Source organism: Rosa rugosa, chromosome 1 (assembly GCF_958449725.1).
Source record: "Rosa rugosa chromosome 1, drRosRugo1.1, whole genome shotgun sequence".
NCBI classification, from domain to species: Eukaryota; Viridiplantae; Streptophyta; class Magnoliopsida; order Rosales; family Rosaceae; genus Rosa; species Rosa rugosa.
In genome coordinates, this window is record NC_084820.1 from 22,897,738 (window position 1) to 22,921,530 (window position 23,793).

Consider the following 23,793-nt stretch of genomic DNA (forward strand, 5'->3'; position numbering starts at 1 on the left):
ATTTGGATTTGGATTGGGTTCTCTGTAAACTTTGATGGTACTCAAAGCAGGACTTGAGATCGAGGAAGGAGGACGGAGAGCCCAGCTAGCTATGAACACCAGAATAGAATCATGATGATGATGATGATGAATATGAAAGCCCAGCTAGCTATGAACACCAGAACTGATTATCATCATGAAGAAAAAACCCATATTCAAAAAATAAAAGAAAACCCAATATACGTGAACAATCAATGGAACTTATAGAAAGGTAAAGGATGATGATTCTTCGTTCTACCTAACAATTCTGCTTGTGTTCTTCGTGGCTTGAATACCCAGAAGCGAAAAGTTGAAGGCTTTGGACTTTAGAGAGAGAAAGTCTCAAGCTTTGGACTTTAGAGAGAGAAAGGACTCTTTTTCGGAAGAGGTAAAAACGATTCTGCGAGAGAATGAATGAATTCATGAATGGGTTCAAGAACATGAACAATTGGGATTTCTTTTGTTTTTTTTTTGTTTTTTTTTTGCTTTTTTTCTGGGTTTGAGAATATGAACATGAAGATTGGGTGGAATGATGCGTATGAGTTGTGGGCTTGGTTCATACCTATCGAATTGGGATTTTTTTTTTTTTTTTGAGAATATATTGGATTGATCTTGGTTAGTAGAAAAAGCAAAAAAAATTAATCATCTTTTATTTTCAATATAATAAATTATTCTGTTTTTATTTTAAATTTTAAATTTATTCATTTAGGATTTTGATGGAGTGGAAAAGTCTTTTTTGCCCTCATTTTCGGCCTCATGTGCGTCCCACGTGGTCAAAATTGACTGAGCCGTGACGGAAAGTCCCCGTAGGTACTACGTTGACAACAAATTAGAAGTCCAGGTATCACTTTGATACGTTTGAAAGTCCAGGTATCATTTTGACAGTCCTCAGAGTGTCCAGACACTGTCTATGCATTTTTCCCTACAGAAAATAAGAATAAAAGAAAGAACATAGGGCCAACCCTGAGTTGTGGCTAACCCTACAAAAGGAAAAAAAAAATTTGAATTAACAGTAGAGTTGCACTTTTTTTCCCTTCTTTTTTTTCTGAGATGTGTTACGTTGTTTTTACATGAAATTTTTAAATCATCTTCTTTGACCAGGCAAAGAAAATGGTGCTGGTGCATATCTTAAATTTGGCTCTAACCCGGTACAAAACCAAGATACAATTTTACCTTCACAACAAAGCTTCAGTTCGTTACATTCTCAATTTTGATGCCTGAAGATTCATTATCCATGCTTTTTTAGAGCTAAAAACAAAATTTAAAAAAAAAATAGAAGTACTCTTTTACACATACAACAGCATCAAGAGTTTAAGACAAACCACAAGCCTTTAGAAAGATGGTTATATAAATTGCAGTTGCAGGTCTATTAACAAGACAAATTTAATTTAAAAGCCAAAGCCATTTGTTGATACTTGACACTATCTAGTAAACTAACAAATCAGATTTTACAAGGGGGTTTTGTGAACCAGATGTCACTATGAAGCTGCTGTAGGCATCAAAACGTCATCATCAAACAACGCTTCAATGTCTATGAGGTCATCATCCATATAAGCTGATGTCCCTTCTGAACTATTCAGCACCTGCAACATCCATAAGATTTGATTAAACAAGAGTCCCCTCAGATCCCTATAACATAAAACATTCAAAGGTACCATTGATGACTAGCACCCCTGATGTCAACTGCATAATTGGTTGCACAATTATGAGAATTCTTGCATCCAGTGAATTAGAATATGGCTTCTTGATAGCAAAAGTATCATTAACATTTGTGTATCAGACTTAAAATTTTAAAAGAGCTAAGAGTTTAATGCCTAAAAGTGGTTCTCAATTATGTATTTCATGTTTAGCTTCATCATTCCCTGATACATACAGACTATTTTGTGTGAAGTGTGTAGTAACAGTAGTGCTGTAGTAGTGTCATTTTACAAACGCAGCACAACCTAAATCCCTAAACAACTTGCACCAACGTTTTGAAGAGAAAAGGGCAATGGAGAGAAGCATGACCTAAAAGATTTAGTGCAGTATTAAGACAACTTTAAAATCTTTTAATAACATTTGATTACATATTATATGTAATTCATTAAAAGATATTATATATTCTTTGGTTAGAGCTCATCCTAGACTTTATATGTTGAACAGGAGCACCAATAGAGAAGTAAATACTTCATTACTAAGAAAGAAATTAACCCATTGAAGGCCAAAGGGCAGGGAAGAAGTGAGGCTCTAATTTACCTTGGTTTCCTGAATCTCAGTGACAACATTTAAAAGTCGATGGTATTGATCTCTTGCTTCAGGATACTGAACCATGGATTTCACCCTAGCAAGTGCCTTTTGCAGCCTTTCCTCTGTTTGCTTCCTTCCTTCTTTCAGTAAGTCATAATCATCATCCTTTGTGGATGAAACTTGCATGCTGGGGCCCTCAGTAACAGGTTCTGGCTTGAACCCACGCAACCCACTTCCTTTTCTTCTCCAACGCAGGATGATCTTCTCTACAATTCCGACAGACCACACTATCTTTCTATAGTTTTTCCTCACCTGGTGACCTCTTACATGGGCCTATAACGAAACAAGATAAAAGTCAAAATTCAACAATGTTTTGTTACAAGGAACAAAGCTTAATCAAGAATTTAAAGAAGAAACAACGCCTGAAAAATATAACAGGAGGAGAAAAAATCTTATTAAGGCAATATACCTGAATTTTGACAATCCGTTGTCGGATTATCAAATAGTCTTTTCTACCCTTCCAACTACGGAACTTATTTTGTATTCGTACTGCTGCAGCATCCACATGCTCATCACGTTTCCCTGCCTTATGTGACTTGAGTGCAATAAGTGATAATGCCCGTTCATTGGAAAATCCAAATTTATCACCATCGTACTCTTTCAACTGCTTCCTTTGGAAAGATTGTACCCTGAACACTTGATGAATACGAGCAGCAGCTTGTGTCGCATTACAGACAGCAGTTAAAGAATCCCTCAGGGAAAGCCCATCCGTTAACTCCCCATCCCTGCTAGAACCTGAAACTGCTTTTGTTCCTGAAGTCTCTGCCGAATTTCCGTTCTTGAGATCCAAATTAAGAGATTCAAGGTGGGCACTCAAAGCAGATTCTGCAAGATATCCAGCAATCCCTTTGTGTCCTTGTTCAGAAGCTAGGTCTGCGGGTGTTTCTCCTGAAGGATATTTGGTAGTTGGATCTGTTAATGCTCCAGGAGCTGCACCCAGGGAGATGAGAGAAGCGACTGTGCGCTCTCTGAGAAATATTAAGAGAGCAAACAAAGAATATCAGACCAACCAATCAAATAACTCGGAAACAAACATAAAATGTCTCCAATGAAGACTTCGGGCGGGGGGGGAATCTAAATGAAAGATTCTGAGATTGGTCATATTTGAGCAATTCTGCGTAACTTATCGACCACTTTGACATATTGTTGAGGCTTTTATCAAAAATAATTGTTTTCTTCTGATACTTCATATCTAGAGAAAAAGATTCCTTCCTTTGTTTCTCCCAATCTCCCTAGAATATTTACTGCATAGTTACCCTATATTTTAAAACCTCATTTGACTTCTTCTTCCTACAATAACTCTGCAAGTTCCTTTCTTCTTTCTCTCATTCATTAGTTTGTCTTTAGTCATAAACTGTAACATTTAATGATAAAACAGTAGATTATGAAATGGGGCATTTGCCGCATTTCAAACCCAGGACAACGGTAATACAGAATATGGAAACGAGTAAATGCCGAAACCAGGAAAAAAAATCGTTAAAGATGATCACCTGCCACAAAAGGCTGCCCAATGAAGTGCCGTCCATCCATTCACATCACGAAAATTGACGCTAACTCCAGCAGTTATTGTGGGCAGTAAGACCCAGTCATAGCCAAGAGCAGCTCCAAAATGTAACACACCTTGGCCACCCTCGTCTAGAACACTAGGGCCTTTACCACCAGCAGCCAGCTTCTGCAAGAGCCATGCATGCAACTTCTCCTTAAGTAACTGTTGAAGCAACTGATCCTCTACTCTTTCCAAGGAAAAGTCCTCGTCTGACGTAAGTTGTAGCATCTTGTCCCATTCATCATTGTCATTTTTCAGCATAGAAGTAATTTTAGCGGTCAACTCAGAATTCTCTGCTGTACTTGCTGAATCACAATTAGGTGAGGTAGAGCTTAAAGACAATAATTTTCCGAAGCGCATACTGAGTGTTTCATTTGAGCAGTCACTGTAATAATCTTTAGAATCAACATCTTGAATTTGGGCTACCCGGTATTCAAATTCCCTTACTTCACTACAAGCCAGCCTATTGGAACATGTCACATAAAACGGAACCCTTCCAGCCTTGTGTATGGGAGTATAACAACGAAGAACACCATCTGCTATAACCTCAGCAGGAACTTCAACTTCCCCAAACATACATGACCATTTACAACTTTCTGCATGTTGACTTTTCAAAAATTTTCCTGTGATCAAAACCTGTATAAATTGAAAAGAATAAATGAGAAATATCAAGATACTTGAGAAACTATAATATAACTCTGAAACACACTACAGCACTTTTTCAATCCGCTGGTTGTCCTCCTAGACCAGATGTACAGTCAAAACGTTGCATTGATATAAGAGCTGGTAGTTCGGAAAATTAAATAGTGGATTACCTTGATTTCAGAGTTTTCATATGCCCAGTTTGGTGAGAAATCAACAATGCTAAAGAGCTGGTCATGAGAAAGAGAAGGCCCCAGCATATAGCTATCCAAGCGTACTTGCAGGGGAACACTGGACTCATCAACCTCATTCTCACTTTCAACAGTTTCCCAGTAGGCTCCAGAACTGGACTGCATTTGTGGCTCATCCACATCTTCAAGTTCTTTACTCATCCATCGGTTGAAACTGTCGAGCTTCTTCAGACCATCATCGAATCCCAACAGAGGCTTAATAGCAGAAGGGCGATCAGCTTTTCCCTCAATGTTATCATTTCTCTTTGAAATAGTATCTGTGTTTGAAAGATGAAATTGAAGGTCATTTTGCTTGTCTGAATCCATAAGGAAAGGCCCCAAGGACTTGAGTAAATCAGTGGTATCAGCTCCTTCATCGAGCTTAGTGGTGACATTGTATTCTGTATGTGATTGCAAGCTCTGATCCATAGGCCAGTTTGATGATCCTTCAGAAGTCTGTTGGCATGCCCAATTAATGTCAACGATTGAACTCAAAAAGACGAATTTGATGAGGTAATAGCAATATATATAAGGGAGCACTTTTCACATTCTTTCATTCTGAATATGCTCGATTTAACAAATGTAGAATGATAGGAAATTATTACTTCAAGTATTGTATAAAATTAATCACTTAATCAATGAAACATCCGATTTCCATAAGTCTCTACCATCCTCGAAAATTGTTACACAAACATGCATATAAACTGCTCTCACCTGCCAACTTTGTTGGACCTTTGGTCTATTTTCAGTCCCATACACGAGCCCTTTATCAAAACTGTCTGTATAAAGATGCCCAATCGTCTCAATCTTAGGAAAGCTTCCCATTGTATCAGAATGTGTTGCTGAAAATGATGACTGAAAAGATTGAATGCCAGTAGCACTGTTTTCCATATCGTCCCATAATGCAAATTCACGATCTTTCCTGGGCTCATAGATATCTCCAGCATCAATACTATCTTCCCTCTTATATGCTTGAGAGAGTGAGCTAAAATCCACCCCAGGAATGGTTGACAACTTTTCTTGAAAATCATCTATAATCAACAATTTTACTATCAAGTCAGTATGCCATTAAATTTAACAAATAGTAGCTAATTAAAATTTGATAAAAGACAATATATATATATATATATATATATATATATATATATATATATATATATATATATATATATATCTTATATCTATCTATCTAAAAGAATTTGTGGAATCAAGTTTACTTGAGAATGCAGGATAGTACGCATCAGAGAACTCAGAATTAATTTTCTCAGCCACAGGCTGCAACCGGGAACTTGCTTGGTTATAAAATGCTGCATTGCATATCATGTTAGGTTAAAATAAATAACTACAAGATAAAGGTGGAAGAAGAATACAACTGATGGAAACAATCAACAACTTTGTAACAAACTGCAAATTGTTCCAAAATATTTATAGCAGAAAAGCAATGCATGAGTCCATGGACAACAAGCACCTGATTCGGCATCTTCGAACTCTGACGCCTGAGCACTACTCAAGCTTGTCGCGTCCGTAACTTGAGAATGCATTTGGTAACTACTTGGATTGAAACTAGAAGAAACAGAATTCTCCATCTCAGACTGGCGGGCAATTTCTTCAGCTCCATTGGAATAGGGAATACCTTCAGTCTCTTTAACATGATTGAAATTTGTCCTATTTCCCTGATCAAATTATAAAAATTCAAGATGAATATTCATAAGAGAAAAAAAAAATTACTTAACATAATACTTTTTTTTTTTTTTACACAATTCTAAGCACTAGATATATTAAAGTGCATAAAGGATCAAAACAATGCACCAAAATTCTACTGTCAAATGCTAGCTAGCCTGAGCATAAGAACCAAGTCCATTAATAAGACATTCGGGTTTAGCATTGAGCTCATGCACATTATGGAGTACGATTATTGAATTTAAATTAAAACTTAATCAAGCTTCCCATCATTATAAGCAAATTCTCACTACCCAGAAGTATCAAATATTTGAATGGCTGAATACCCTCAAATTTTTATTCTAGAATGACAGAATGAATAAATAACATACCAAAGGAGCATGGACTTTGGGCTAGGTACAGTATAAAAAGAGAAGTAAACAGTCATTTGGATTATAATGTATATCAGGGACAACCACTTCTTCAAAATCTAAAAGAAATGAAAAATATAATTAGGTGATCTGGTTTATTAATGAATCCTCGCAACTCTTTCCTTCATCCATTTGCTCTTTCTAACGAAATAGGGACTTAAAAAAAATTACTAGTTCTGGACTGGATTGCAAGAATATGAGGTTTCTTTCATTTATTTGAGATTGATTCTGTCCAAGCAAAGGGATCAACTTTTACCAAGGCCGACCCTGATGCAGGACAAGTAGCAAAAGAACTGCAATACTACTAGGGTTTATTTGCAGCAGTCTCGATTGTTAGAAAGAAAAGGGTTTTAGAATAATAAACTTAAGAAGAAAAGGGATAAAACTACCAGCATCACACCAGTAGGGTTTCTAGGCATCACACCCAGAGAACTTAGGCATCACAACTAAGGTTAGGTTGCATCACACAAACCTGGAGAAAAGCAACAGCTTTCAATTTTTATTAATCTCAAATCTCCCAATAAAAGACTACAAAGGCCTCTATATATAGGGAGGCTAAGATAACTCTAGAATAACTAGGGATCCTAAAGAAATAATCCTAATAATTATGAGAATCCTAATAATAAAAACCTAGATATATTTGAACTACTTTCCAAATCTTGACTTAAAATATTCTGCTTGTATTCTTCATCAGACCCTTAAGAGGGAACATCTATTTTTCTTTTTCTTTTTTATGATCCTTTAAACGCACACTGCTTAATTTACTAGTACTTTTCGACATTGATTCAAACATGAATAATGTATAGGAGCCAAATCACCATAGTGAAAGATACGTTCCTGGTGGTATGCATTGTAACTGCATATACAATGTTTGGTCTTTCTTATAATAACAACTCCTACATAATTTGAACCCTGACAAAGATCTCAATTCAATGAAATGATAGAATAAAGCATTACCTTTACTTCCCGGTAGTGGACGAGAACAATGTGCGAGAGGTCCCTGCAGGAGAGGTCAAGTAGGTAAGACATCATGACAAGTTTTCACAATTTCATTAGCATGGTTAGTACAATTTTCTTCTTCAACTTTTATAAATGTACATGTTGAAATAAGAAGGCAGCCTTCGGGATTATGCTTGTAGATGCAAACATAAAGAGTAGTGCAATGCTTAGCCACAAATAACATTGTGCATATACAAATTAAAACTCACTCTTCAAGCATCCAATAACTGCGTCTTTGGAAATTTTCATTGTCTTCTCCATGGGCATAGTAGCAGTGCAACACATCAACACTTCCAGCCTGAAAGGATATACAATTATTATTTGATGACTTTAACTATAGAACAGAGGAGTGTCTGACAAAGTAACTCTTGATGCAAGCCTAAAAAAATTTAAAAAGGCTGTCTGTGGAAAGGAGAAAAACAAGAGGAGAAGCAGAGAAAGATCACCAATAACTGCTCTAAGAACTAGCTTATATACACACCTTTTAGCTGCTCAATAGAATTTATGCCACACAATTTGCAGTTTCAAAAAGGCAAGTAATCATAGAAAGTTGAGCATGTTCCTAATGTTTTCAATCTTTAACATACAAACGTTCCCGCCTACCTCATGAACTTTAAGCCAACTTTCTTTTCCTCTGTTTTCTAAGCAGAAATTTCTATCAGCATCATCCTGCCTCAGTTGGTATAAGTGCTGCTTTTACTAAATAAGTTTGCATCAAATAGGGATGCAAAGTAGCCACAACATGCTGGCTTTGAACTGGTCAGACTTGGATGGCAAGATTTTTACTGACCTCAAGCCTAACACCTGCCTCAAGGTTTGGCTTAAGCTTAGCGCTTGCTAGGAAATAGGAGCATGAACTCAACTCATTCGCTTTGATGAGTCGATAAATGACCGACCTCTATCTCAAGTTCACCCAAGATGAAGATAAGTACTCACAAGCGGATCGGTCTTAACATAGAACTTTTTTGTTTTACACCAAATTCCAAGCGAATACAATCCCATTCACCATGTTATACTTTACGAACTCAATTTAGTTTCTCTAAGCCTTAGCCCACCTCATTAAATTGCACTAACATCTTTCATCTGATTATGTACCACGTTAGTTTCATACCATAGCTCTTCGTCTTTGTGTCTTTGAACTTTATGTCAAATTCCTTAGGTTATGGAAAGAATATAAAGTAACCAGAAAATAGCTAAATGGTGAAAAACAAAATCCAATTAAATCTGTTATATATGAACATGTGTGTAAAATCTATAACATCACATTTGATGCTTACCTTGAGTCTCTCATGGGCCTCCTTCACTGTCTTTCCATCCTTTTTCTTCCTCCAGTTATGACCATCTTTCCTGAAATACCTCAGCACCTTTCGATCGAAAAGAAAAAGTGATCCACCTAAAATAAATGACGTGTGTCAAATCAAGGCAGGTTTCATATAAAACTAAATGACATTATAACAACACAAATCAAACCAAGCCGCATACACATTCAATCTAAATGAATGCACTTATAACTTCATAACTTGAAAAATGCAAATGTTGGGTCTTAAGTGTTAAATTTTTATGCCATCGAAACCCAATATTATTCAACCGTAAACTATGCAGAACACCACAGCTCTCATGTCAAAGAGCAATGCCAAAAGGAATGTGGTAACCGACCCAACTGATTCTTGACACAAACACCAACTGGCATAAACTTTCCCCCTCCTTAATCATATAATATTACAAGTCAAAACCTTAAGAGGATAAGTTGCTAACTTTCCACAGACTTGTAACTAGCACATCCAAATGGAATATAGAGTTAGAATAAAATTTCAATCAAGTTATTTTTAAATACACAATAAAACTTTACCAAGCATTTCAGACACTTTATCAATATGCAAGCATTGTGATAATCTTGTAAAATAGAACAATCTAAGATGAAAGCAAAAAAATGTCTCACAGTTTCAAGAGGCATTGATCTACACAGTTTCAAGAGGCATTGATCAACCAGTAACGTTTGTTGACAAATTTCTCAAGTAGTATCACATATGACAGTTGAAAGACATGCCAGACCACAATTGTTGTTAGGAAGAAAGAGGACAAGGGTAGGGGCTAGGTTGAAGGTGGAGCCAAGAGCACACCTTTCATTAAAACATTCAAGTAGATTGACCCAAATTTGGAAAATACCATTCAAGGCTTCAGAAGAGATAAGAATTTATGTAGCAAAACCAAGCAAAGATTTTATAAAGCATTGGTTAATCCTCCAGCAAAGGAACATCACAAGCAATATTAATCAACAAATCTAATGCCGCTGAAAAAAAGAAGAAAAAAAAATACCAGGTGGTGTACTTGCAGGCTCTGAAGATATATGAAATTTTTTATAATTTTGAAGAATTTCGCATATTTCAGCTGGGCGTAGCCATCGGTGTTTAGCTTCTAAAAGTATCTGCTGAATATCTGCATCCAATTTATCACAATTAGTAAATATTCATAGATAAGAGATAATCAAACCAACCTAGCATGAAATAATTGATGATTTTACAATTTAGAAGTAAAAGAGAAAGATGATTTACAAGATGAATGTTTTTAGTCATTATAAAGTTAAACCATTACTCTGACTGACAGGAGATGAGAATTATTTTTCCAGTTTATTGAAGGCTGAAGCCCATAGGGAAGTTACAGTAGCAATTCGACGCCATTTGAAGCTGGCTGTCAGATACTTTGGTCCGTTTCCAAGACTGACAAACACTGGTCCCTGGAGCATACAAAATATAGTTGCTCTTAACTCTAAGATCCATCTTGTATTTCATGTCTTGAGGCTTTAAAGGAAGATTGGAAGATCTGTCACCCCATTTCCTCAATATCATTAAGGAAGGCCAACAAGCAGTAGAACCTTTAGCCATCCATGACTATGCCTGGGGCAGGTGGAGAAAATACAGTCACTCTACAGCCACTTGGGAAGATTGGACGTTCATTGTTGTATTTCCTGAAATTTATTTCTGAGAACAAGCATCCCGAATAGCAAGAGTGTCTCTGTGTGAATCTCTTCCAAACCAGGCCACGCCAATTAGGCCAGCCTTTGGGCTGGGAATGACCCAGCGGATGACTTGACAACTCCAAAGAAGTGAAAGCAGTTTTTTTTTTTTTTTATATGAGTTAGTAAGAGCTATTTGCTACTATCGATACTGAGTCAACCCAGACCTAGCTGCGCAACAGAAGCTGTGCAAGTGCTGAGTAGATATGCAAGCGGAAAGCTGCAGATGGATCTGAGCGCTATCATTTTAAATAGCTACTAGGAAGCTGTCATCTTAGATAGTTAGATCTTTCATGATACTACCCAAAGTTCATTGACGTATATTATTCAAATTTGTACTTGGACAGGACATAAACTTGAATAAACAGTAGAGTTAAATTAGTTGGACAAAGTTACTTGGCCGCATTAGATTAATTACTCTTTTCCACAACCTTGTATAAATATAAAGATCAAGATATTTTTGTCAAAGTGAAGGCTTTCTTTCGAAAGGAGGATAAGCAAAGCCTAGTGTTATGCATCCTGCATAACTCAAGCATTGTAGTTTGATAGTTCAACAGTCCACAGTACTAAAGATTGATGTTCCTAAATGGGGCTGTCATAGTCGACACAAGGCAAAGCTCAGTTTTTACATTGATCAGAAAAAAACAGTCCACGCCGGGTCAGGAATGAAATTTGAAGAAAAGGGAGTTATTGTCAAGGTTAAATCAAAGAGAATGAGCATGGTTATGGTTTTAAATCAGACGCAAATCTTCCCACTGACAGCAAACTGAAGCCTAAATCAGGGATGCTTGCCCAGTTGACACCCATAGGTAACAACATCAAGCTTCCTTTCATCAAATATATCATATAATACTCGTTTTTCTAGTAGAGTTTTCCTCCTACTTCCTGCCCCAAATTCAATCCAGTTGATCAAACCCATGAACACTCCTAATCATACTTGTAACCTTGTTTCAGTTGACAAATAAAATAATAACAATAAAATTAAAAAAAATTAATATTAATAATACAAAGAAACACAGAAATACGATTACTAGTGAATCCCACCTTTTAACACTGAAATTAAGACAAGAACACACCTACCCAGAATTCAATTTCAATCAAAAATTCACATAAACAAGTACCAAAACCACAAAAATCCACAAGAACTAAACTTTTTACGAAATCGGTAAACAAAAACATCGAACTGACCTAATTGATTTCCAAGACCATAGCGCTTGGTCTCCGACATGAGCTCGTTGTGGATTGTAATAATCACAGTCTTTTCACTCCCAGAACCAACCAACCAGATGACTGATAAGACCAACACGTCCCTGTAACGCGGTGGCCTTTGATCTGAAGGTTGAGGTAACTAAAGATTTAAGATTGGGGAAGAAAACACCTTGTGCGATTTCAAAGTAAAAGGAAAGTTGGGCGAAAATAGTCGTAGCCAAAAGAAAGCAGGAAGCTTCTGAGGAAGGTAGAAATGAAGCACAGATGGAAGGCCACTGGGTGAGGGTGACCATTATATACCTTGGCCCACCTTTTTTGACGTCCATACAGGGCAAATTCCCCCTTTTTTTTTTCTTTTTATCTTTTTTTTTTTTTTGGGGCGGTCAAATTGACTCGGTTTCGGACTTTGCCTCCCCTCTTCCTTTTTGTCCTAGATTTTCTGAGGGGGCGTTTGCTGTTCTTAACTTCTTATGGGTGTTGTATTAAATATTTAAATGTACCTCGCAAGGTGATGGGTGATAGGGCAGAGGAAGCAGAATGTTCAAGCAAACCGTGTATGGCAGAAATGGATCGTGATCTTGGTTTGGTGGGTCTAAAGTCTAAACTATGTTGGCCTTCTTAGCTAGTTCATTCCATCTAAGAATGAGCAAACGGGGAACCCCGCCCCCACCCACAAATGCGGGGAAAACCCGCGGGTATCCCGCCCTCCGCTCCCGTTTGCTCATTCCTATTTTCATCTCTGCGGACAGACTATGGTGATGTCCATAAACTTGGATACATCTAGGGCTTAAGAATAGTGTGTGAGTTTCGGTTCTTGGATAGTATAGAGTAATGATGTTCCTCAAGATGACATAATTCCAGCTTGACATAGTTTATGCTGTGTGAAAAACTGTTTAACTTTTAAATTAAGTAGTAAAAGGTGTTTGATAAAATTAAATAAAACAGCTAATTTCAAAAATTGCATCATTAAACTGATGCTTATAGAAGTTGGTAAAAAGCAGTTTTCATAATTTAAAAACTACAGCTCAATATGATTTAAGCTAAGTTATCCCAAATTGAGCCTTAGCTTATTATATTGATTACTTTATGTGAATTGTAGTCTATAACCTAGTCCATGAGGTAGGGCCACGACTATATATGCCTATGTAATGTTTTTTTTTTTTTCTTGAAGTTTATTTATTATTGCTATTTATTGAGGGAATTGTGTCATTTTTTTTTCACAATCGAGCATAATTATACATAACATCTCATCCTAGTATGTCAGAATGTTCAAGTTGTTACCTCAGTAATGAGTAGGGGCGGATCCAGGATCCGAAACCCGTCTAGGCTAATTACAAGTGCACAAAATTTTTAAAATTTCTCTATATATATATATATATTTTTTTTTTTTTAGGTTTGGAACCCAATGGGAGGCTCATCCTCGTGCCTTTATTATTTTTTCCAATCAAAACATATAACAGGCATCTATATCAATTTTGTTGCCGAGTAGTATAAATGGAAATGCCTCAGTGTCAGCTGGACCTACCTGCTAACCGATGGTGAAATAATGTCAATAATTAGAACTTCAGATAATCAGGATAACCTTACAAGCTAGATAGTGCAGAACCACAGAAGAGGAAAAATTTAAAAGACCTGTATGAGAAACTCTTCATGCCAGTTCTGAAGTGTTTCAAATGATCTTAGAACATTCACATTATAAACAAGAACACACACATAAAATGTTGCCCCTGAGACTTTGAAACCTTTCTTGTCCTGCTGTGTCCCAAATCTGTCAAATACAATAGCACAGATGTGGCAAACAGAACTAAGATTAATTGATGTTTCAGGTGTATATATAGAGAATACATATTCTAGTAAATGCTTTAATTATTCACTTGCAAAGTCACCAATTTGTCATCAACATGAGGTTCCTTTGTGACAAAATCAGCACCAATTGTAGCTTTATATTGTCGAATGAACTTCTTATATATATATATATATATATATACATTCAGTTAATGATCCACACAGCACAAAATTTTGGATTATGGTTAATCACAGTAAATTGAAATCACACTTGAATAAGTTTGCATAACTGAAAATGGAACCAGTTTATTGGTTTCAGTTGAGTGCTTGCACGGTTAAGTCTATCGAGAATCTTAAACGGGAGAAGCAAATATGGTACAGGAGATGGCCTTGTATAGCATTTTTGTCCAAATTTGGGAGACATTTGACCAACAACAGCTAAAGCCTTGCTGTATCAAACATAAACATTGGATTTCAAGAATCAGACTTTGGCTCCTCAATTTTTCTTATGGTAAACAGAATTGATCAGAAAAAAAAAATCAACAACAAATCCATTAAACCCATTACAAAAATCAAGAGAGAATTGATCAGGAACACTATTTCAATCAACAAACCCATTAAACCAATCAAGAGATTTAGCAGAAAAGAAGAGAAATACCTCCCCGTTTGGAGCAAATCAGAAAACAAAGCAAGCTTGGATACAGGAAGAAGATGAGCAGATGACTGCAAGTCTGCAATGAAAGGAACTGCATGAAGAAGAACCCAACTCGAGGGACTCGATGTGCCGGCGTGCCGCTGCGCGTCTGAGGAACTGGTTGCAGATAATTTTTTTTTTTTTTTTGGGCTGGTAGAGATATATATATACCTAAGGGTTTTTATTCCAAAATCTTATCTAGGCGTGAGCCCATGTAGCCTTCCATGTCCGTCCGCCCTTGGTAATGAGTCATTTTTACATATTTAGTGAATTCTTTGCTCAGTTGTGCACTTGTGCTCAACTATCATTGGATTTAGATTCAATAGTAGATAAAAATAAATAAAATAAGTAAATTCAAACTACTTTACTATTCTGTCATAAAAAATAAAAATAAAAACTACCTTACTATTCTCCACACAGAGATGTGTTGACCAGGGATTTTATGGTCAATCACCGTCCGATTGAAATCGGACGGTTGACAACTCTCTAACTTTTTAAAAGATGAAAGTTGTCAACCGTCCGATTTCAATCGGACGGTGATTGACCATGAAATCCCTGGTCAGCAGCTGACCAGGGGAACATGACTCTTCTCCACAATGTGATTTAATCAAACCACAGTAATTTCACATGCACATATTGACTAGTCATTGGTGCACACGTAAGAAACAAAAAGTACAAAACCCTAGAGCTAATAAAGATACCACGCTATAAGTCTTGACTTTCGTGGTGTCTTAACTCCAAAAAAATAAGGGCCGCTAGCCCTTGAATTCCTGTCCAGATTCGACAACTTTCTCTATACATGAACTTGAAGATTCGTAACTAGCAATAACACAAAGTCATAATTACTAGCACACAACCTAATTCCTAATGGACAAACATGTTGGCCCCTTAAGCAAAATCACCAATATCGCATGAGATGATATACCACTTTTAAATAAATTACACTACCAAAGTTGTGTAATTAGGATTTAGGTATTCATTATTCTTACAACGATGATCTAAAAAGATGACATTAGTAGCATTGCGGTCAGATGAGCACAATCTATTTCGGATAAAGCATAACTTATTATCCTTCTTTTTTGGTGAAGGTACAATTATTGTCTGGTTGTGGTACAGATGAGTTGTTGAAGGTAAGATGTTTTTCCTGTGATGGTTAGTGCTTTAATATTGGGAACTAGAATATGTGTGAATTGTCTACAAATCATGTCTCTAATAGTGCTTTAGCTAGGAAGTGACATTATTTTGACTGAAAATTTTACCTCTCATATAAAAATATAAATTTAGATACACATGTATACATAAATACTGGGCTCAATTACATGTAATAGTATTTTTGATTAGTTGTGCGTGCTTACTGGGCTGCTTCTTTTTTTTAGTGTAATATCCACTATAATGCATGTAATATATATCTATATTGATCATTTCAGTTCAAGGGAAAAGACACACACTCAAGAAGGGATTGATGTAGTTCGAGTAAGGTGGGCAAAACAGATTGATGGATACATTCAAGATTAGCATGCATATGCAGATTTCTTATTTGTGGTATTATGAAGTTATATAATTTTGAAGTATACTTAGTGTAGTAGCTAGCAACTTTGAATTAAATTTGTCAAAACAGTAGTGGTGGTACATTTTGGATCTTTATTCTCCTTTAATGAGATAGACTTTTGGTATTTGAAGATTACTTGTTTTGGATATTGGACATTTGTTGGATGTGACTATTTCCAGAACTTTGAGGACATAATTTGTGTCCTATTATAGGAAAAGAGGTAGGAATGCATTATTTGTGTTCTCTTATCGATTTAAGGACTCCATCTCCAGATTTTTGAGGACACAAATTGTGTGTCCTAGTATAGAAAAGAGGACACATATGTAAGATATTTTTTGTGTCCTCTTATAGATTTAAGGACTCTATTTCCAGAGCTTTTAGGACACAATTTGTGTGTCCTTGTATGGAAAAGAGGACACTTATTAGATAATATAAGGATGCAATTTAGGTGTCCTCTTATGGATATAAGGACACCACATTCAAAGCTATTAGGACACATCAACTGTGTCCTTGTATAGAAAAGAGGACACATTTCCAGTGTCCTTGTTTTAGACTTATAATGACTCCCGGATAGAGGACTTTTTTTTTAAGAGTCCTTGTATGTATTAGAGGACACGGTTTCAATGTCCTTAAATCATGTTTTTTTAGTAGTGATGAGAAAGTCAAGGTGTATATAACTTGGGAAGATAGGCCTGAAGATTAGAGAGGGTGATATCTTACTTGGATCGAAAGTCGAAAAAGCAAATGTTGATAGGAATTTAGGGATGCCTCGAAGATTAGGGTTGTAATTGAGGGCAATGATCGAATCATCGCAACTACAATAGGGTATAATCGAGCCAAGCCTCTAAGATGATTGAGGAACGCATTTGAATTAGGGATGCAATTGAGGACAATCGTGACTAGTTGACAATGACTGAACTTACTTATTTGAGATCAAATTTGTAAATGAGGGAAACGACTGAATTACCACACAAGTTGTGGTCGAGCCGGTTCCGGCCAACTTCCAACCTATTGATCCACTTCCCCTTGGCTCGGCCTAGACCGACCAATTTCCAATAGTGCTCAAGCCAAGAATCTCAACAAGCCGAGTTCGTGTTGTGCTCGAACTTGCCCAACTAGTTTAACACCTATAACTGACTTACTTTTTCTAATTACATTAAAGTAAATCGTATTTAATCTTAACTCAATTCTCAACCTCCATTACTCCATCCAATCCAACCCAAGGATTAGAATTTCTAATCGGTTTTTTTTTTTTTTGATAAATAGGGTTTGGAATCCAATCAAGCTAGGAGGCTCACCCCAATGCATATATTATTATTCATTAAGTTTTGCCGCATCAAGGGACGTAATACCTATACCCCGATCGTGCATAATTGCGTTACATAAATTCTCATAGATGACATCCTAATGGGTTTATGTTTTTCAAAAAGTAAGATAATGTTTCTTCGTCATGAAGTTAATCAATTGTGCGCTTTAGGATTCCTCTAAAATATAAGAGAGAGCGTCCTAAACCCTGCCCGCGTGTGCCCGTTTCAAAAGCGGCAAATCCCAAACCCAACCATCCCCAATTCGATTTCTTCTTCCTTTCTTTGGGCTTTGCTCCGATGACCACGGCGGCATTTGGGCAGATCAACACCGAAGAGCTCCCCACCTGGGGCTCTCGCAGCGCCGATTGCTTCGAGAAAATCAAGCAAATCGGCGCCGGCATGTATGGGTAAGCCTCTCTCTCTCCCTCCCTCTCTGCATTCTCTTCCTTCTTTCCTTTACCAATTCAAGATTGGCCTTTTACGTCGATTAGGAATTGAATTTGTGAATGGTTCATGGTGGTGATCAATTGTTCATGTGAATTCGAAATCTTCTTAACCCTAAACTGTAAAACTTTCTTGGCCTCTCTGCGATTATAATTATCAAAAGCTTGTGTCTTTATTGTCTATTCTGTTTAGCTTGATGTAATTACAATAGATGATAGTTGATTGAAGGAGAGTGTGGAGGTGGTTTTATTGTTTGGTGGGAGGAGATTAGTGTTTAATGGGAATCGGAATGTGTGTTATTCTATTAGTGGAGTGGAATGTTACGTAATCGAAGATTGGTGCTTAAATGGTAATCGAAAGATTGGTGCTTAAATGGTGATAGGACTGAAGGAAATTAGAAAAAGTAGCTGTCTTGATGGTATAATTGATCAGGATTGTTTTATTATTAGGTATGGTCCGCACAATGTTGGGAAAGAAGAGGTTAGAGGTGGAGGGTTTTTTTCTTATTCCTGATCTTTGCTTTTGTGTGATTGGTTATTGTGTTGGATCAGAGGTTCTTTGCGTATTGTTTTTCTCACTCATTTTCAATGGAGATAATCACATTTTCTGGTGTGTACGTGAAAGACAGTCCCTCTGCAACAACAACCTCCCCCCCAAAAAAAAAAGGAAAAAAGAAAAAAAGAGAGGAATAAATGAAAAGGAAATCAAGTTTGTGTAAATTCAAGATTCCTTTATGTGGAAGTACTAAAAGATACAGTCAGGGGAATTCTAGGAAAGACAGATTTCTATGGTTAAAATGAAGAAACAAGTTTATTCTTCTTTGACTTAATAATAAGTGAAAGCACATCGGTGGTTATGCTTACTTTCTTTCTCCTTTTCAATCATGGGTGTTTATACAGCCAAGTCTTCAAGGCTAGAGAAATCAGAACTGGTGAAATTGTTGCTTTGAAAAGGATACGTATGGATAATGAAAAAGAAGGGGTATGTGTCCTTTCATTTATCATGTGGTATTGTTATATAAAATTACAATCCAGCACAATTGATTTCAATTTATGTGAAAGCTATTGTTATTACATTGCAACCCTTTTACAAACTCCCAGACCAACATGCACTCACAGAGGAGCAGACTTATTTCACATCTTACTTTAATTGTCTTGCATTTTTCCTTTGTTCACGCAGTTTCCTATTACAGCAATTCGGGAAATTAAGCTTCTGAAGAAGCTTCATCATGAAAATATTATTAAGCTGAAAGAGATTGTAACTTCTGCAGGTAGTTTACTTTCATATGTTCAATAATTACCTCGTTTTACAAATTTATAACAGTTTCTTTGATTTTTTTGCTGATTCTTTTCAATAATTTGTTTCTGTTTTCAAGGTCCTGAAAAGAATGATCAAGAGAATCAAGGTAAGAAAATACTGTTATTTAGTTATGTAATGCCTGTGATCCATATGATGACCTGCTTCGAGAGTGTCACTTGTACCTAAATTCTCATCACATGCAGGTGGTAGTTCTAACACGTGTTTTGTCGAATACAGATAGTAAAAAGCTTGAGGGTGGCATCTATATGGTTTTTGAGTATATGGATCATGATTTGACAGGCCTTGCTGATCGTCCTGGAGTTAGATTTTCAATTCCCCAGATAAAGGTAAAGTGTGTATGTGTGTGTGTGTGTGTTTTTTTTTTCTATATGTTCTTACTTTTGCATAGGATGTTTTTTGTTATGCCAAGTTCCTAAAGATTTTTTCACCTTTTATTCCTCAGTGTTATATGAAGCAGTTGTTAACCGGGCTCCATTACTGTCATGTTAATCAAGTACTTCATCGCGACATGAAAGGTTAGTTTCACCCAAAGAAACGTTTTGCCATATCCTTAGTTGGAATAGATCATTAAATCTTTTGCAACTCAGGCAATGTCCCAAATCTGAACAAAACCTTTTGTTGCAGGTTCTAATCTTTTGTTAGATAATGAGGGAAAATTGAAGCTAGCAGATTTTGGGCTCGCAAAATCCTTTGCTACCAACCATGACGGGCAGCTTACAAATCGTGTTATTACCTTGTGGTATAGGTAAGTATACTTCACAATTACCATGATAAATTCTCATGTTTCTAAAGGATTCATTCTTTCAAAGATTATGTCCCCATTTTAGTTAGTAGATAAATTGAGATGATTGGATCAGGCCCCCAGAGTTGCTGCTTGGAGCTACAAAGTATGGACCAGCTGTCGACATGTGGTCTGTTGGTTGCATCTTTGCTGAACTTCTGAATGGTTCGCCAATTTTGCAAGGAAGAACTGAAGTAAGACACCTTTCATGTTATCTTTTAGACTGATAATTAAATTGATGATTTAGTATTGCAGAACTATAGCCTGAGGTTTTAATTCAATTGATTATGGATTGCCTCAGCTTTTTTTTATGACAATATTTTACTGAAACAAATTAGTTTTAGGCCGTTCTTTTGAGGTAATATGCATTTTAAATTATAAATTTGTCAAGGGGCAGCTATGCTTAGGATGTAAATGAAGCAAGTTCTATGGCATCCACTTCCTGCGTATAAAATTGGCATCTTGCTGTAACATATTAGAGGATGTAATTATTTAGGAATGGTTTTTGATGTGAAATTTTTGAGGTGGCCAGTCATGACTATTAGTATTCGGTAGATTCAGTTCAGTAGAATTTCAATTGTGTCCATTGGTCGAAATATTTACATGGCCTTGAAGGGAGACCTTAAAATGATGGCCTTGTTGGCCTTGAGGTGGTCAGTCACATGTGGCCTCTATATGATATTGCATACCAGCATATATAACATTTTGATTCCTATTCTTAGACATGGGGGTGTAGGACTTTTTATCAAATAATCACAAAAACAGCATTTTTGTTCTTCCTGAGGCTTCTTTTGTAAATATTTATTTCTTTGTATTTATTGTAGCCTGACCAACTGAACAAGATATTTGAGCTTTGTGGATCGCCTGATGAGAACAACTGGCCTGGTGTTTCAAAATATTATTTTTATAACAATTTCAAGCCACCAAGGCCCCTGAAGCGACGAGTCAGGGAACGTTTCAGACGGTAAATAAAAAATTGATGAGCTTCTCCTGTATAATAACCTGCTATAAGCATTTGATAAAAAAATAAAATTAAGAAACTAAAAAGAAAAAAGCGTGCTATAAGCTACTGATGAGTTCACCCATTTTTTCTTTTTTGCACTACAGTTTTGACTGCCATGCTCTTGATTTACTGGACCACTTGTTAACTCTTGATCCAAATCAGGTATTACTTGAGTTTGGTTTATATAAACTCACCGCCATAATTATATCATGTATCAATTATATTGGCGTTTTCGTATTTTCTTATTAATGATTGAAATATTTTCTTTAGCATCTGATATGTCACTAGCAGTTGCACTGGCATGGTTTGATATCATTCTTTTGGTTTGAAACCTGAATTCAAACAAATACTGAGTTATTGAGCTGAATATTTGTTTGAAGGGTACAAGTTTTGAATTAATCGTAAAGTGCGTCAATAGGCTTTATTTAAGGAATCTAATTTTGTATATTGACAAACACTTTGAAACATCACTAACCGCGAATCAAACTTTTCAGCCACGTTAGCTGCTATTTTAAGTACTCAATTTGTTGATGCAGATTGACCTGCGCTCTTACTTATGTAGTACGCCACTGAGTTGTTATCTTGGGTGCTTTTTATAACTTTTTCCTTCTTATCTGCTTGTATCCTGCTACGTAGAGATGGTCTGCAAAGCAAGCACTGGATGCAGAGTATTTCTGGGTTGATCCTTTACCCTGTGATCCGAAGAGGTGTGTTTTGCTATTTCAAGTTTTCTTTTTGTTACCATTGACTTTATTAAATAGGTGTTCATGAGAGGCGTCCACTCATGTACAATCGTCACTTTTAGCGAGTATTCTCATTTTCTATTTTGCTAAAATCTCATGTATATTTGGGTTTTTCAAGTTAGCACCTCTTTCCTTTTTTTCTTTTTTCTTTTTTTGGTTGGGTTGGGTGGTGTTTGACCTGTTAGGTGGGAATTTGTTTGTTTGCCATTTGGGTCTTTTCTGAGATGTTAATGGTTTCAGGCTTCTCTTCTACATGAATAGTATCCATAATTGTGGTTATCTTTGTCATACAGCCTGCCCAAGTATGAATCATCGCATGAGTTTGAAACAAAGAAAAGGAAGCAGGAACAGCGACAACTTGAAGAACAAAACAAGAGACCAAGATTACAACATGGTCGCCTGCCTCCCTATCAACATACAGAGCCTCATCAAATGAAAGATACACAGCCATCATTTTCTGCTGGACCTAGTCACCACCCCTATGGAAAGCATCCTGCTCCTTCTGGAGGTCCAAGCATGTACCCACCTAGGAATCAGAGTGGGGCTTACAACCCAAGCCGTGGAGGTCATGTTGGAGGATACAGTGGTGAACCATATCCACCTCAAGGACGGGCTCCACAATATAATGGCAGCAGTATGCCAGCTTCTGGTCCTAGAGGTCCCCCAGGTGGTTACGGAGTTGGTCCTCCTAACTATTCCCAAACTAGTCAGTATGGAGGTCCTGCTCCTGGTAGAGGTCTGAATAATCGGAGTCAACAGTATGGCCGACAGTGACAGTAACAGTAACTAATGATCCGAATCAGAAAATTATACTAACAAATGTGTTTAGCTATATAGATTTTATTTGCGTCGACCTAAATCTTATGTGAATCATTCAATTTAGAGGCATTTGTTTGACCTCTTTACCTTCAACAGTTTTCATTTACTGATAAATTGAAGTAAACTCTAACTCGTTTATGAGTTATGACTGTAGATAACAATGCTGTTTTTGTAAAGTTAAGCTTCATATATTCTATTTCCTTGGTTATTGTTTGTTTCATTCATAAACTATAGCTATGTTTCGGTCGGATCATGATTTGCTGCGCAGTTTGAATGAAGATGAAAAAAAAAGCTGAGATGGGAAAAAAGGGAAAGAAAAGGCTTGGACAGCATAACCAAAATCGAAAATATTTCTCCAGCGAGACCATTTCCTTATTCGGATGTGACATGGTTCCCATCACGGACTTGGTAATTGAGCTTGGACCTCCATCCTCAGCCTCACAAGCACCATTTCCTATGATTAGTAGGAGTAAACATGGATTTACAACAAGAGAGTTCTCTATGCAGCAGCAGATGCATACTGAAGGCATACTTTTCCTTGAGCAAGTTTAAAAGTGACAATGCTCTACTATAGCTTTGGTACTTATATATGGTAACAATATCCTCTTTTATTTATCCTAAGTCGACCAAAACACAAAATCGTAAACTTTTTGCTAAGCAAGAATAAAATCCAAAACTAAAATGTAAGTTAAACGCCGTAATCATTGAGAATCTGAAATCTTTAAATGCATTTGTAAGGCTCAAACCTATATAATGTTCACATAATGTATGATGGACCCCAAACCACCGCGGCTAACGGCTTCAAAATTTACCTTTTAATAAAATCCGTCTTCCGGTCGTCCCTGAAACTTCTTTAGAAGCCTAGACATTCCTGAGGGTTGTAGTGTGACATGGTGGTATGGTTCATTTTTAGATGAATGTTACTAAGTTAGTAATCCACAGTATTCAGGAGGAACTATTACGTGTTAGATTATGACAATAATCAATAGTACTGCTCACCTAAAAGCTAAATCCTAAAACTTCTAGCAATTGTATACCCTTCGAGTAACAATTTTGTTAGGTGCAACACCACCAATATTTTCACATGAGGAAATAAATCTTTCCTTCTATGTTTGTCTTGTCTAATATTCCTTAAATATCAAAAGAGATTCCCTTTTTTATTAAAGAAAGAATCTTACTTAACGTTACCTTCCAGCATTAGGACTCAGAACCTCTGTCCACCACCTCTATATATGTAAAGCCTCCTAATTTTCAAACACAGTAAAACCCTCAAAATCTATAGCTTCTTCTCATAGCTGAGAGCTAGCCTAGAAAA

General features: G+C 36.6%; 2 protein-coding genes and 1 long non-coding RNA gene across 3 annotated transcripts; 1 reads left to right on the top strand and 2 right to left on the bottom strand.

Annotated features, from left to right (window-relative positions):
* Nucleotides 1–1,348: 1,348 nt before the first annotated feature.
* LOC133724114 (calmodulin-binding transcription activator 3-like) lies at nucleotides 1,349–12,282 on the bottom strand. The gene is made up of 13 exons (XM_062150868.1): nucleotides 12,013–12,282; nucleotides 10,128–10,247; nucleotides 9,089–9,204; nucleotides 8,021–8,109; nucleotides 7,770–7,812; nucleotides 6,191–6,395; nucleotides 5,940–6,029; nucleotides 5,437–5,753; nucleotides 4,666–5,178; nucleotides 3,795–4,486; nucleotides 2,714–3,272; nucleotides 2,254–2,577; nucleotides 1,349–1,601 (listed from the first exon to the last, which is right to left on the bottom strand). The coding sequence occupies exons 1-13, from the start codon at nucleotides 12,050–12,052 to the stop codon at nucleotides 1,497–1,499; spliced, it is 3,213 nt and encodes a 1,070-aa protein (XP_062006852.1). The 5' UTR covers nucleotides 12,053–12,282; the 3' UTR covers nucleotides 1,349–1,496.
* A 738-nt stretch (nucleotides 12,283–13,020) lies between these two features.
* On the bottom strand, nucleotides 13,021–14,743 carry LOC133720012 (uncharacterized). Its single transcript, XR_009851790.1, has 3 exons — nucleotides 14,477–14,743; nucleotides 13,666–13,801; nucleotides 13,021–13,558 (listed from the first exon to the last, which is right to left on the bottom strand). It is a non-coding gene; the product is annotated as an uncharacterized LOC133720012 (long non-coding RNA).
* A 2,753-nt stretch (nucleotides 14,744–17,496) lies between these two features.
* On the top strand, nucleotides 17,497–22,698 carry LOC133724128 (cyclin-dependent kinase C-1-like). The gene is made up of 12 exons (XM_062150870.1): nucleotides 17,497–17,775; nucleotides 18,712–18,793; nucleotides 18,992–19,082; nucleotides 19,188–19,217; nucleotides 19,349–19,458; nucleotides 19,575–19,647; nucleotides 19,757–19,877; nucleotides 19,990–20,107; nucleotides 20,738–20,877; nucleotides 21,021–21,078; nucleotides 21,553–21,623; nucleotides 21,953–22,698. The coding sequence occupies exons 1-12, from the start codon at nucleotides 17,666–17,668 to the stop codon at nucleotides 22,431–22,433; spliced, it is 1,485 nt and encodes a 494-aa protein (XP_062006854.1). The 5' UTR covers nucleotides 17,497–17,665; the 3' UTR covers nucleotides 22,434–22,698.
* The last annotated feature ends 1,095 nt before the right edge of the window (nucleotides 22,699–23,793 follow it).

What these genes read in the sequence shown, in the direction of transcription:
- LOC133724128 (XM_062150870.1), top strand. Translation starts at nt 17,666, where the DNA reads ATGACCACGGCGGCATTTGGGCAGATCAACACCGAAGAGCTCCCCACC. An exon ending in TGGATAATGAAAAAGAAGGG is followed by an intron (nt 18,794 to 18,991) that starts GTATGTGTCCTT and finishes TTGTTCACGCAG; the next exon opens with TTTCCTATTACAGCAATTCG. An exon ending in GAATGATCAAGAGAATCAAG is followed by an intron (nt 19,218 to 19,348) that starts GTAAGAAAATAC and finishes TGTCGAATACAG; the next exon opens with ATAGTAAAAAGCTTGAGGGT.
- LOC133724114 (XM_062150868.1), bottom strand. Translation starts at nt 12,052, where the DNA reads ATGTCGGAGACCAAGCGCTATGGTCTTGGAAATCAATTAG. An exon ending in AGGCCCATGAGAGACTCAAG is followed by an intron (nt 8,110 to 9,088) that starts GTAAGCATCAAA and finishes ATATCCTTTCAG; the next exon opens with GCTGGAAGTGTTGATGTGTT. An exon ending in AGGTCCAACAAAGTTGGCAG is followed by an intron (nt 5,179 to 5,436) that starts GTGAGAGCAGTT and finishes GCATGCCAACAG; the next exon opens with ACTTCTGAAGGATCATCAAA.